A 13385-nucleotide genomic window follows, 5' to 3' on the forward strand; every position below is an offset into this window, starting at 1 on the left:
AGTATGGCTGAAGCCAAATGGGAATTTGTATTGCACTTGGCGGGCAATTGGGAGCACTAGCAAGTCTTTAAGCAGAGGCATAACCTGATGAGGTCATTAAAAGCAATTGAGTGACAGTGAGTAGGGTGGATTGAAGGAATGAGCATAGGAGATGAGGGAGCCCAATTAAGAATCTATTTCAATTATGAAGGTATGAGGTAATAAAGATCTAAATGTTGATTGTGGAAATGGAAAGTTAAAGGGAAAATGTGAGAGACATCTGAAAGGAGAAGTGTGACTATGGTACCCTAGCAGGATAGCCAGGAAGAAGTACCCACTTTTTTCTCCTGAATGTCTTTTGCCTCCTCTCTATATTATGAGCTCTGGTAAGGCTGGGTGACACTTCACTCTCCACCATGGCATTTAACACTGAAGGGACTTCACACTGGTATGGTTTCATTGTAACTAGATAACAAAGAGGTAGCTCTGGTGCTGTAGTAAATGGACTCACACAGGTAACTTGCTGGAAGAAGCAGTTTGAGGTTGGCACAAGGAAATGGGCTGAGAGTAAACACTAGTAAAGAGTTAAATTTTTCCATCATTTTCTTTTTAAAGCCCAACTGCCTGTACTCCTTCGTACTCTGCCCCCTCACTCACCCAACACACACACACACACTCTCTCTCTCTCTCTCACAGGCTCAACCTTCAATGCTCTGAATTTTTTCCCACCCCATCCTCCCAACCATATTGTCCATATCTGTGCAAAGTCCCCCTTTTTCACAGCCGCCACCTGAAGAACAAGTATCACTGAGAGAATGGCTGCATGTGCTCCCCACTTCTCAGTAATATTTATACTTAGACAACTGGGGCCTTCAATATCAATAGTCCAAATGTCTGACATGAGAGTTAATCACATGGCAGGCTAGAGCTGCAGTGAGGTAAGGTAAGGGGGCAGGGATATCTTTAAGTATTCATTCAAAGATGAAGCCTGGCTCTGGCCTCCCCCTATTCTTTGCAGTCACTGGAATATCTATGATGGGCCTCCTTTCAAAGGAAGTAAAGTAAGTTTGGGAGAGTCTTTTGAAGTAACTCCGCAGAGAAGAAACAAAATGAACATTCAAAACATTACCCCTTTTGTGATTGCTTGAACCCACCTCCCTTTTATTATTTCTCCTTCACTTCTTATTTTTCATTGTTGGTATATTTTTATGTGTTCATTGTTCAATGTCTTTTGAAGAGTATCTTGAGATCTTTGAAGAGTATGTGCTGTATAAATACAATAAAGCAATGAAAAAAATAAAATGTCTACTTTTATAAGAGTATAAGTTTTACTATTTCTGATAATACAAGATTACCCCTCACTCAGCACTAGCCTAAAGGGTAGGCGAGTGCCATATTCTGAGGGATATCAAATAGACCTCCGTGCTCTAAAATAGCTCCCCCACTACCTGAAATCCCACAGTTTGGTGATACATATTTTTTGAATTTGAGCCTTGAGGTTTTCTTTTTCAAGAATCCCTTATTAAAATGCAAATACCACAGAGGGGGGTGGGTGAATGGGTCATGCTTTAACCTTAGTTCCCTTTACATTAACCCATCACTCCTACCAAACACATTTTTCACATAGCAGCTTTTTCCGTGCCTTTGTTCATGCTATTCTTCCAGAGGTAATGCTAAATATAACATAAATTATAAATATAAAATTACCTTATATTTTCACACAGTCTCCCATTTGATATCTAAAGCCAAGCCTACTCATTATTTTTTAAAACAATTTATTTTTTCCAACGTAAGAAGAATAACAGGTTTATCATAGAAAATTTGAAAAAGGCAGGAAGATAGGAAGAAGAAAAAATATCAACCATAGTCCTACCACCTAAAGAACAACCGTTGTGTGCTCATGCTCGTTCTGTAAACCAACCTTAGTTTAGGTCCCATTTCTGATGTGATGCCTTCCTTGAACTCCCCTCTAGAACTTCTCTATCCTGTCTGTACCACTCACTTGTACAAATTAGTTAACTCGGTGTGTGTCTTGTGTTTTCAACTAGACTGCTAGATCCTTGAAGGCTGAAACCCTGAATTATACTCTTAGTTTATCACCAAAAACCTAGTACATTGGACCCAGTATTTGCTGACTGATTTAACCTAAATGAATACTAACCATTTCAGAAAGAATATGAAATAGGCCAAGTATCTAAGTCATGAAAGTTAAAGCTTTCAGGTCACCTTGTTCGGTGACTACTGCTTTTCTGTTCCTGGAACTCTTAAAAGCCTATTTAACTAGCTTCTTTCTCCACACCAAAACTGAATAAGAAGCAGACTGATTAACAGCCAGGATTTACTCAAAGATTCTCTATATAAGGCATAAAGACGAGAGAGAGAGAGAAAGAGAGAGAGAAGTGGGGGAGAGAGAGAGGAAAGGAGAGAAGGGTAGAGAAGAGAGAAGGGTAGAGAAGAAAAGGGTAGAGAAGAGCGAAGGGTAGAGAAGAGAAAGGTATATAGAGTATATAATCTGGTGCTCAATCCAGTATGTGATTTGCCTCCAGCACCGTATACAGGATCCCATCCACTTGTTCTGAGTCAAACCCGATCTCACGAAGCTCCAAGTGAGGGAGGACAGAAGTAAGGAGATAGCTGACGTGGACACGCAGTCGCGTAAGCTTTGCCAAAGCCCTGTATGATGGAGTGAGGGGGTAGGAGAAGAGATGACATGAAGTCATTAGCCAAAAGAACAACATGAAGCTCCTTAAAAATGGGCCTACATTTCTCAACAATTATGTTTCCATTAGCTAGAAAGAAAGAAGAAAGCACAACGCCACCAAGCACAGGGAGACTGGGTGCAGCTCTCTAAGAAGTAATTCCTCAATTCTTGGTGGCCTATGAATTAATTAAGGCTTCCTCCCTTATCTATGACCAGTAACTGGGGGTCCTAAGGGATGCTGCCCAATAGCACTCACAAGCTGATAACTAAACCCTAGTAATTAACCTTTCTAGGTCATCTCCCTCTGGGGTCCGGTAGGAGACCTGAGCCTTCTGCAGCACTTCTAGGTGCGTCTCTGTCTCCTTCAGTTTCTCTTTTAGTTCTTGCTTTTCTTCTTTGGTTCTTTCCAGCTCAGCTTTCAGAATCTGGAATTCAGCTTGGCGATAGCCCATGTGTTTCTTGCTCCAATACAAGCCTTCTGTCTCCTGGGTACTATAGGTCACCAACTCATGCTGGACTTTCTTAAATTCAGAATGCCAGTGATTCCTCTCCTGTTCCAGCTCCTCCACCTGCAGTCCAAGAAACAGAAATTCAATGACCCCACATGCTACGAGAGTGCCCAAAATTATCTCTAATACACTCACTCTGTGATTCCTCCATACATATTCCTCTACTTATGGACCTTTTCAATCCCAAAATATGGGAAGGATGCCCACTAGGGTTCACTTAATCTGAGACATACAACAGAATAATTCAATGGCTTATTTTGTTTAAAGGCCTCAGAACACAAAATCATCAGAGCTCCAACTCTCTGTTCCCTTGGTTACAATGATCTCTTATTCCTGTGGTAAGGTGTTGCCCTCACCTTTTGCTGGAACAAATTCCTTTCAGCCAAAACCCGTTCCAATTTTTCTGTGGTTCTTTTCAGTTCTTCCAGCTCTCTTTGGTTCTTCATCTTTGGTGTATTACGACCTCCACTCTCCTCATAGCCTCTTCCTTTCTCCCCAGCTGCTGCGGCAGGGGCTGCAGCAGAGGCCACAGAAGAATAAGGCACTGGGTTCCAGGATTCAACCACTTTTCTTCTCTCAGCAAGCTCCTCTCTGTTAAAGGGGATCAGCTGAATGGGAGCTCCTGAATCTCGAACACCCTTTGCAACACCGACAACAGCTACAAAAGGTCCCTTGTTTACTTCTTCCTTGTTTATGTTTGTGCTGCCTCTGTTAGATTCTTCTGCCACCAATCTTGGCATCTGATCTTCTAATTCTTCAGGGAGGAGGGACCCCTGGTGCTGGTCTTGGGCCCCTGAATACAGAACTGAAACCTCCCTGCTCTGACTGGTGTTCTTGCTCGCTTCTGGGTATTCTGGGGAAAGGTACGGCGGTGTGCTTCTCTCGGAACTAGATTTATCATGGCTGTTCTCCCCTTCTGGGTAGGCAACAGCTGCCTCTGCCCTCCTGTAAGGGCCAGGCATTGAATAATCTAGAGGAGGTGTTATCATCTCATTCTGGAACCTTCTTCGTTTCTCCACAGGTTCTTCACCTAGGATCCATTTGTACTTACTGCAAGAAGAAGAGGATATTAAATTTTAAGCTGTCACAATACAGGCTAAGTATATTCTTAGCCTATGGAGCCCCTTTTCAAATGTCCCATATTAACACTGACTCTAGCTGTTATCCACAGATCACTTCAGGTTAGGAATACAACTTTATCCCCAAACCCCAACTCCTTCACTCATGTAATTTGCTGAGAAAGCAATTGGTCTTAAGGGAGAGATGAATTTCAAAGGTAGGAAGAGTCAGTATCTGGATACAACAGGACCAGGTTGACCTTGGTAAGAATTCTGAAAATAGGATTGAAACTAGCCTGACTTTGAAGTTTCCAAAATGTAAGTAAAGGAAGAAAAACCAAAAAATACACACGCAACACCTCTTAACATGAGAATGGGAAAAAAGGTCATAAAAAGTAAAAAGCCTAGCAGAGTATGTAGAGGAGAACCACGCCTGCTCGTTAATTTTAAAGTACCACAAAAACCGTACGGTATCAAAGACATGCATATTTTTTTATATTACAACAGAACACCATACAATTCATTTGCCAGTCAACTGGATTGTGGCTATTGCCCATTAGTCACTCGTAAAAGTTAATTAAAACACAGGGCCCTAGTGAGAAACAAAGAAAAGAATTGGCCAGTTCAAGTCATTTCCCTCTTATGGCAAAAGAATTCTCCTCTGTCAAGACAGGCACTCCCTCGGTTCTTCAGCAAACTCCAGGATGGTGACCTATAATCACCTTCCATTTGTGGATGCTCTATGCACGGACTGTTGAAGGAACTAACAAAACAACTGGCACCAGTGAAATCCATAGGCAATTTTATATCATGCATCAGGACGGGACCCCCATTTTTATCCTCATAACTATTCTGCCCTCTCTGCAGAAAACCAAGAAATTTCAAGGTAAAAATAAACTTTCAAATTTTCAGCGTGAAAGTGCCAGGCAAGTTATTGGCCACCTCACAGTATTTCAAGGCTGTTTATATTTTTCTGCAATTTATGAGAACATCTGTTAAGACATCTCAAACCTTAGATTCTTATAATGCCCTGAATATTCTTGAAAACTAGTGTGCACCCAGAAATAAAACTGGTTTTCCATCTTAATAGATCTTGTCGTGTCAGTCTTATGGGGAAAGCAAAAGGATTTAGGGGCTATGTAAAAACAAATGTGTCCATCTTTAAACATGTGTAAGGGCCACTGCAGGTGGTCCATTTAGCTGTGGTACTGAGGAAGACAGAAAAACAATCAGTTTGCAGGTATGAAGGAAGGGCTAGATAGCAACAGCAAAGTTTTATGAAAGGTAATTAAAGTCAAATTACCTGCCTTCTTTTCCTTTTCCCCCCTCTAAGGGTTCTGTCTTTAATTCTCTTCTCTTCTCTTCTCTCTCTACATTTCTTTTCTTTGGTAATCTCATACAACCTCTCGGCTATAACCTCAAAGCAATAACTCCCAAGTCTTTCCCCGAGCCCTGATCTCCAGTACTGAATTCCCAACTGCTTGTCACGCACATTTCCTTCTGAAGGTCTCACTGGTATCTCACTCAGTATGGATAAAATTGACCTTTCCTTTTCACCTTCAAACCTGCTCCCTCTCTTATGTTTCCTATTTGTGTACAACGCCACCAAACTCACAGTCATTTTCTACAGTTCTACCACCATCAATACTCAAGTTCAAGTTCTCATTACCTCCTCTGGACTACTGCAATGGATTCCTCCAGTCTCCCCTTCTCTCACCTCCAGATCACTCACTGCCAAGTGAATCTTCCCTAAGGCATTGCTCTGATTATGTCACTCCCCTATTTGAAATTTTTATTTATTGCTCCCCACAACAGAAAAGCTCAAATGTCTTAACTTGGTATTCAAGTTTTTCCATTACAAAACATAGGAAACATCTGTTGAACACTTACTCCGTGCCAGACAGTATGATAAGTGCTTACGTGTATGGCCTTACTCAGTTCTCCCAATAACCCTGAGGTAGGTGGTATTATCTTCATTTTTTACAGAGGATGCTTAGCCTAGAGAGGTTAACTGACTTTCTCAAGGTCATGTAGCTAGTAGGTGGCAGAGCTGGGATGTAATGTGGCCCTAGGTTTCTCTCTCACTACTTCCCTTCAAAACCACCAGGCAAACAGAATTCCCCAACACTGCGTGTCTAAGTCCAGCTCAAATGCTACTCATGAATTCCTACAGTGCTTTAGCATTCTCTTATAATATGTATCACTTTCTCCCATGTGTGTGTATGTGCGTGCGTGCGTGTGTGTGTATCATAGGTTCCCTACTAAAGTATAAGCTCCTTGACAGAAGGGAGCTTAACTAACTGTGCTGGATGGGGATGAGGGAACAATATTTTGCACATAAGAGGGAATCAAAAAGGAACTATTATGTGAATGAGAGAAAAATAAGTGGATTTTACTTATTGGTTCTATAAATACTTATTAGTTTTATAAATAAAGGTCTGGTTCTTCCCTCTAGGAATCAACTCTTATTCCAGACCTGCATTCACTCATTTAGTAAAGATTAATTTAGGGTTTACATATCAGGAATTTTTTCCCAACTACACAGTTTCTTCTCATTTTCTTTCTTCTTTTTATCATATTCCTCCATGTCTGTCTGCAGAGAAGCCAGCTGCTATTTTGATAGGGATTGCATTGAATCTGTAGTTCAATTTGGGGAGTACTGCCATCTTAACAACATTAAATCTTTTGATCCACAAACATGAAATGTCTTGCCATTTATTTAGGTCTTCTTAAATCTTGTTCAACAATATTTTGTAGTTTTTAGTATACAAGTCTTGCTTGCACTTCTGTTAAATTTATTCCTGAATATTTTATTTTTGAAGCTGCTATAAATGGAATTGTTTAATATATTAATTTTTGTTGTTCTTTTCAGAGTCAACTTTTGGTTTCACTGATTTTCTCTGTTGTTTTTCTATTCTCTATTTCATTTCCATTCTGATCTTTGTTATTTCCTTCTTTCTCCTTGATGTGAGGTTAGCTTGCTCTTTTTTTTGTTGAGTCTTACGGTGGAAGTTTAGGTTATTGATTTGAGATGTTTCTTCAATTTTCCTATAAGCATTCACAAATATAATTTTCCCTCTGAGTACTTCTTTCACTTCATTCCATAAGTTTAGGTATATTTTGTTTTCATTTTCATCCTATCAAGATATTCTCTAATTTCCCTTGCGATTTCATCTTTTATTCATTTGTTATTTTGGAGTGTATCTAATTTCCACATATTTGTGAATTTCCCAAATTTCCTTCTGTTGTTGATTTCTAATTTAATTCCTTTGTGGTTGGAGAAGGAACATCTCTTTTACACGCTGAATATTTTTTCTCTTTCTGCTTTTAAGATTTTTTCTTTGCCTTTGGCTTTCAATATTTTTATAATATTTTCACTGTGGGCTGTGAATTTCTTTGAGTTTATCCTATTTTGAGTTTGTTGAGCTTCTTGGAGGTGTAGATTAATGTTTTTCATCAAATTTGGGAAGTTTGCAGGTATTATTTCTTTGAATCATTTTTCTACCCCTTTTCCTCTCTCTCTTCTTGTACTCCTGTCTTGTCTATGTTGGTGCACTTAATGGTGTCTCACATATCTCTGAGGCTCTGTTCATTTTTCTTCATTTTTTTTCCTCTCTGTTCTTCAGATAGCATAACCTATAATTGATACATTTTCAAGTTTGCCAATTCTTTCTTCTGCCAACTCTAATTTGCTGTTGGGTCCCTTTAGTGAAATGTTCGTGTTCCTGTTAGTTATTATGCTTTTCACCTCCAAAATTTCCATTTGGTTCTTTTTTCAAATAATTTCTGTCCCTTTATTGATATTCTATACTTGATGAGACATGGTCTCCTTTAGTTCTTTGAACATATTTATAATGGCTGCTTTGAAGTCTTGGCTAAATTCAACATCTGGGTCTCTTCAAGAGCAGTTTGTATTGCCTGCTTCTTTTTTTTTGTTATGTACAGGTCACACTTTCCTGTTTCTTTGAATGTCTCATAAATTTTGTTGACAATTGGATATTTTAGATAATATGGTACAGCAAACTCTGGACACCGATCCCACCTCCCTGAATGGTGGTGGTGGTGGTTGTTTGCTTGGGTGCTTGTTTAGTGTCTTGGCTGAACTGACTCCATGAAATCTATTTCCCCCAAAATATGCAGTCTCTGATGTTCTGCCTCAGATTTCTTCTTGACTTTTATCTTTTACCTGGCAATCTAGGAGTTAGCTCTGGGTCAGCATAGGTCAAAAGTTGTACTTAGGCCCCCTTAGCCAGTTAGAGTTTTATCTTTTACCACTGGATGTGTGGCTTGGAGGCTGCTATCACAGTTCAAGGAATTTATGTTGCTGCCCCATTCAGCCAGGTAGTAGCAGCTTGGATTTTTTCCTCTCCAATTACCTGAGAGGGCACAGCCTTGAACATGCACCTAGTCTTCCAGACTACCAGGGATATGTGTGATCTTATTTTTAAGCCTGGCTTCCTATGAGTTGCCCCTGGGTCAGACTAGCTTATTGTTCAGCCAGTGGTTGGTTAGAGGTTGTGCTTAAGACCCTAGCGCCAGTGAGCCTCCTGCCCTTTGTTGTTTGATCTGTGTGAGGCTTGGGGACTGCTTTCAAGTTCACCTTATGTCCTGGTCTGACTGATGCTGAGTGAGTGCAGCCTTGTGCTTGTGCACTGCCTTCCTAACACCCAGGGTTGACTGTGATCCCAGGAGAGCACTTCTTGACTGTCTTTTACCTTGGTTCTCTCTGTTACCAAACTTCTGATTGCTCAGCCATTTTGCTTGTTGTAACTTGTATCATTGGGTTATAAGTACCCTCTTAATTGTTCTCCACCAAGATTTTCATCATTTTTGACAATTCTGGAATTCTCCCTGATCTGTTCCACATAAAGTCAGTACCTTCAGGTACAGCTAACGAGTTCTTCATCTTTAAGGCCTGCCTCTCTCCCTAAGCAGAACCTCTGTCCCACTGTGCAAGAGCTGGGGGCAGGGACAGTGGCTCACTTCTCCAAGAGTGAAATCTTTTCTTTATGAATGGATGCTGGGATGGTTTTTGGCTTGCTCCTTCTGGCACTAACCTCTGCCCTATAAGTAAGCTGGGGCTGGAGCAAGAGGGGTCCAGTATTGTCGGTATGCTGTCCCTAGGTGAGGGCTTCCACCCTCTGAGTGGCGGCTGGGTGGGCAAAGTGAAACATGGATGGGAGACAAGAGACCCAGTCCTCTTGGTTCTGCCTGGAATAGAGCTTCTGCAAGACAGACCTGGAGGAGATGATAAATGTCAGAGGCCTGTTCCTCCCAGGTGAAACCAAAGTTCTAGACTGGGAGCTAGGGGAAGAGGGAGCCCCCCAACTTCTTGACCACACTTACCTGGATTAGAGCTCCCTGAGTCGTTTTCATAAAATATAGCTTGGAGGGGGATGGGAGCAGGCTAAATGCCAAAGACTCTTGCCGTTCTTTCTGAGATTTAATAGATTTTCTTGAACAAATGTTCTCCATTTGCTATATGCCCCTAGGACAATTTCCAGGAACTTGGAATGACTGTTTTGTTTTGTTTAATAATATTTTCCAGTTAAATGGTTATTTGCTGGTAAAAAGAGTCCATCGTGCTCCTCATTTCTCCATTCTGGAAGTCTCTCTCAAAGATCATATTTTAAAATGTTAATACTGGCGCCTGAGTCAATCTTATTCATTTGCAAAATTGTTCTTCTATTTTTGTCTTGTGTTTGTTGTTTCAAATATTCCTTCGAACACATTAGAATGGTTCTCCTCCTCTCCTTCCACCATTACGGTGTAATTGGATTTCTTTTTTTTTTTTTGGTTATCCTTTCAAAACATGCACTAATTAGCCTTTGATATATAAGTTACTCAAAGGCTCCCTAAATATCTAAATAAATTACAGCCACTAATTCTTGCTTTTGTTGATATGCTTACGGCTACGTTCGACCTTAGTTTGTACCACTCATATGAAACCTAGCATGTACTGGGGATACTTACATATATAACCTTGACTACCATAAGGCTCCTTCATCTTTGATTCCATCACTGCCCTAGAACACTGCCTTTCATCCAGTAAGCACTCAAATATATGTAGAATGAACAGAAAGGGATCATTTCCTTTAAAAGAATAAGCTGTCTTCCCCTAAAAGGATATGCCCGTTTACATACTGGCTAAACCTCTTCTTTATTGCAAGTCCTCCTCTCCCCTTGCTAGATTTGTGAGACTCACAAAGCTGTTTCCAGTGACACCTCTGGAGCCCCTGCTGGGTCATATAATCTACTCCACTAGAACTTTTAAAAACTCTTTTGGATAGTGTAGGCTTTGTTTCATCTAGAGTTAGAGAGCTGTACGACATGACCCTAGGACCCTTATCAGCTTCAGGGTTTGATAATAACAAAGGAGATCTTTGAAACTCTTGACTAAACCTATTATTCCATTAACATCGTTTTACCAGAAAATCCTGTATATTTTACTAAACTCTTGAGCACTTTCATTTTCCCCTATAAAAAGGCAGACTCATTCCAATCAATCTGAATCCCCCTACACCTGTAGCTTGAAATGACATAATCATCATTTACTGACCTTACATAAAATGTATGACATTAGCAGCATCAATTACCATGTATCTCTACCCAAATAATATTATTCTCAAATTAAAACTACACATGAACAAAGTATTTTACTTGTCCTCTATAGCCAAAACTCTGGATATAGCAGTTCCATAATGACTCATACAGAAATCTCAATAAAGACTGATGAAGTATGCCACCCAATGGATATACTGTCATACTGCACTCATAAAATACACACATACAAAGGTTAGCATTTGTAATCTCATTCAGGTTACCAAAACCCACTAACGAATAACAAAAGAAACACTGAAGAAAAAGGAGAAGTAGTCCCAGCAGGGAAAGGATAGCCTTCAAGAGCAATGATACCTTGATATTCTAGTGGCAATTCTGATACATGACCATCTCAAGGAGGTCAAGGTAGAGGGGTAACAACGTGCTTCAAAAACACACAGCACTTTATTGTATGCCCTTCTCAACCACAATGGGAGTTGGAAAAACTATGGATGGGAACATCAGAATTATGCTCAAGCCCCTGAGACTAACTAGACTATATTTCTTACCCCTTTGCTGCATAGTTCAGTCTTAGAAATTGCTCCTTCTATATGACTCAGATTCAACCATTAGTTATTGAGTACCTACTATCTTCCAAGGCACTGTTCTAGATGCTTTCATACAGGTTCTCATTTAATTCCTTTAGTTTTATTAGTTTTGCTCCTAATAGCTTACTTCCTCTTGAGACTTTTTGTTCACATTCAGGGGGTCATGGGGTTCTTCCAATATCTACAGGGCTTAATTGTGGAAGAAGCACTGAATAGGGGACTTGCATACATGCAGAGATGTTTGTCTAGATTACAAGCTGAAAAGACCCACCTAAGAAGCAAGAAACAGGAAAAAGAATCAGTAACATTGGTAGAAAAATACCAGGAGTCATTTTTACCCTATTATGTAAGGTATTTACCCATTACTTCTATCCTACAATATGTTAAGAAGATATCCAAACTGAAAAGGGTCAAGGAAAAGTTCACAACCCACTATGTGATAGTCACATTACTGATGACTGCTGAAATTTCTACTATTAGAGAGCAACTCCGAACCTGCCCTATGGCTTGGCCCTGCCAGAAGTGAGAAGCATAGTAAAGAGGAGAAAGCGAATCATAAATAGGAGTCCTGAGTTCCAGTCTCATGGCAGTATAGGGGCAGTCACATCTTTCAGTGCTTCAAATACTCCTGATGTTTCAGAAAAAGAAAAGGTATGCTCCTTCGTGTTATATGGACTAACAAAATAATATTGATGAGGTGCTAGAAGATGAACAAGTAAAGCCCAAGACTAAACTTATACTAATAATTTACTCCAGGAAACAATGAACTAGAAGGCTTACCTAATGACACAAACTTCTAATAGTTATTTTTATATGTGACCAATATGTGCTAGGCCTATGGGGCCCCACAGGACTTCAATATTCCTAAACTTAAAAAAAGAAATAGTGCTTATCAATGTAACATCACCTTACATTTGTATAGCACATTATGCTTTTCAAAGAGTTTTCATGTCCGTTATCTCACTTACACAATTTCCAACATAATGTGAATACATAATATATAAAAGAGCATTCATCAGATGATCACCTCAAAAAAGTAAAAAAAAAAATATAGATAGATAGATAGACAGACAGATAGACAGAGAGACTCGACATAGCAGTTGTAATGCTGAAAAATTGGGGGTACATGCAACACACAATTATATCAACCCCAAATGGTGTTTCTCCTTGTGAATTCCATGCTAGGCCTTAAGAAAAACATAAACATGAAAACCATACCAACTTACTTGACAGGAAAACAGACCCTGAGGATTACTATTGAAGAAAGACTATGTTACCCACCTGGAAAACTGAAAAACACTGGAATCCAGAGGCTTAAGTTGAAGAGAAGGTGTTTTGCTTTCTTCTCCAACAGATGGAAGCTGGCTAGGGCTATCAATTCCCTCATATTCAATTGTCTTATTATTCAATTCATCCATATCTTGAATAGTAGGGATCTTCAGTGGATTAGTGAATACCTAGAAAAAAAAGAAATGATTCATGAAAATCCCAATTTCAAACTAAATACCAAAGGTTGAGTCAATCCTTCTGATGCTAGGAAAAAATACTTGCCAAACAAAAAGAAACTGTTCCTACACAAAACAAACAGCGCGCAGTAATGTACACTAGAACACTGAACCCAGGCACGTTCAGCTATAACCTTATGGGCTGGACACCAACAGACTTCCCCAACTCACTTATTGGCTCCTAGAGTCATCCCACTCACAACATACACCCAGGCCCCTCAATCACTGTCTAATTCTCTCTGGTGACCCAGTTTAAGGCTGGGTTTTCACTCTTCTGAGATCTGTGATCAGGACAGGGGTAGAGGGAATAAGCATTGCAGCAAGTGTCTGTGCTGGTTTTGGAGAAATGCATGCGAGAGACTAACATATATTCATAGTGCACACACACACAGACATGCATCTGGGATCTTGTGGGAGAGCCAGCCTATGAAGATAGTATAAATGATGAAGGTGAAGGAATATAAAGGGAAGGTAAACTGAATGAG

At 40.0% G+C, this 13385-nt stretch overlaps 1 protein-coding gene across 3 annotated transcripts in view; it reads right to left on the bottom strand.

The window, feature by feature from the left end:
• Positions 1–1737: 1737 nt before the first annotated feature.
• MORC4 (MORC family CW-type zinc finger 4) overlaps positions 1738–13385 on the bottom strand; it is a 42608-nt gene continuing 30960 nt past the window's right edge. For 2 of the 3 annotated variants that reach the window (XM_058536452.1, XM_058536451.1), the window contains 4 exons: positions 12677–12852; positions 3546–4239; positions 2966–3249; positions 1738–2652 (listed from right to left, as the gene is read on the bottom strand). In XM_058536452.1, coding sequence (XP_058392435.1) covers positions 2499–2652; positions 2966–3249; positions 3546–4239; positions 12677–12852 — 1308 coding nt within the window. In that variant the 3' untranslated portion in view covers positions 1738–2498. The remainder of the gene's footprint in view (positions 2653–2965; positions 3250–3545; positions 4240–12676; positions 12853–13385) is intronic. The other variant, XM_058536453.1, reaches the window with a different exon arrangement.

Source organism: Diceros bicornis, chromosome X (assembly GCF_020826845.1).
Source record: "Diceros bicornis minor isolate mBicDic1 chromosome X, mDicBic1.mat.cur, whole genome shotgun sequence".
Lineage (NCBI taxonomy): Eukaryota > Metazoa > Chordata > Mammalia > Perissodactyla > Rhinocerotidae > Diceros > Diceros bicornis.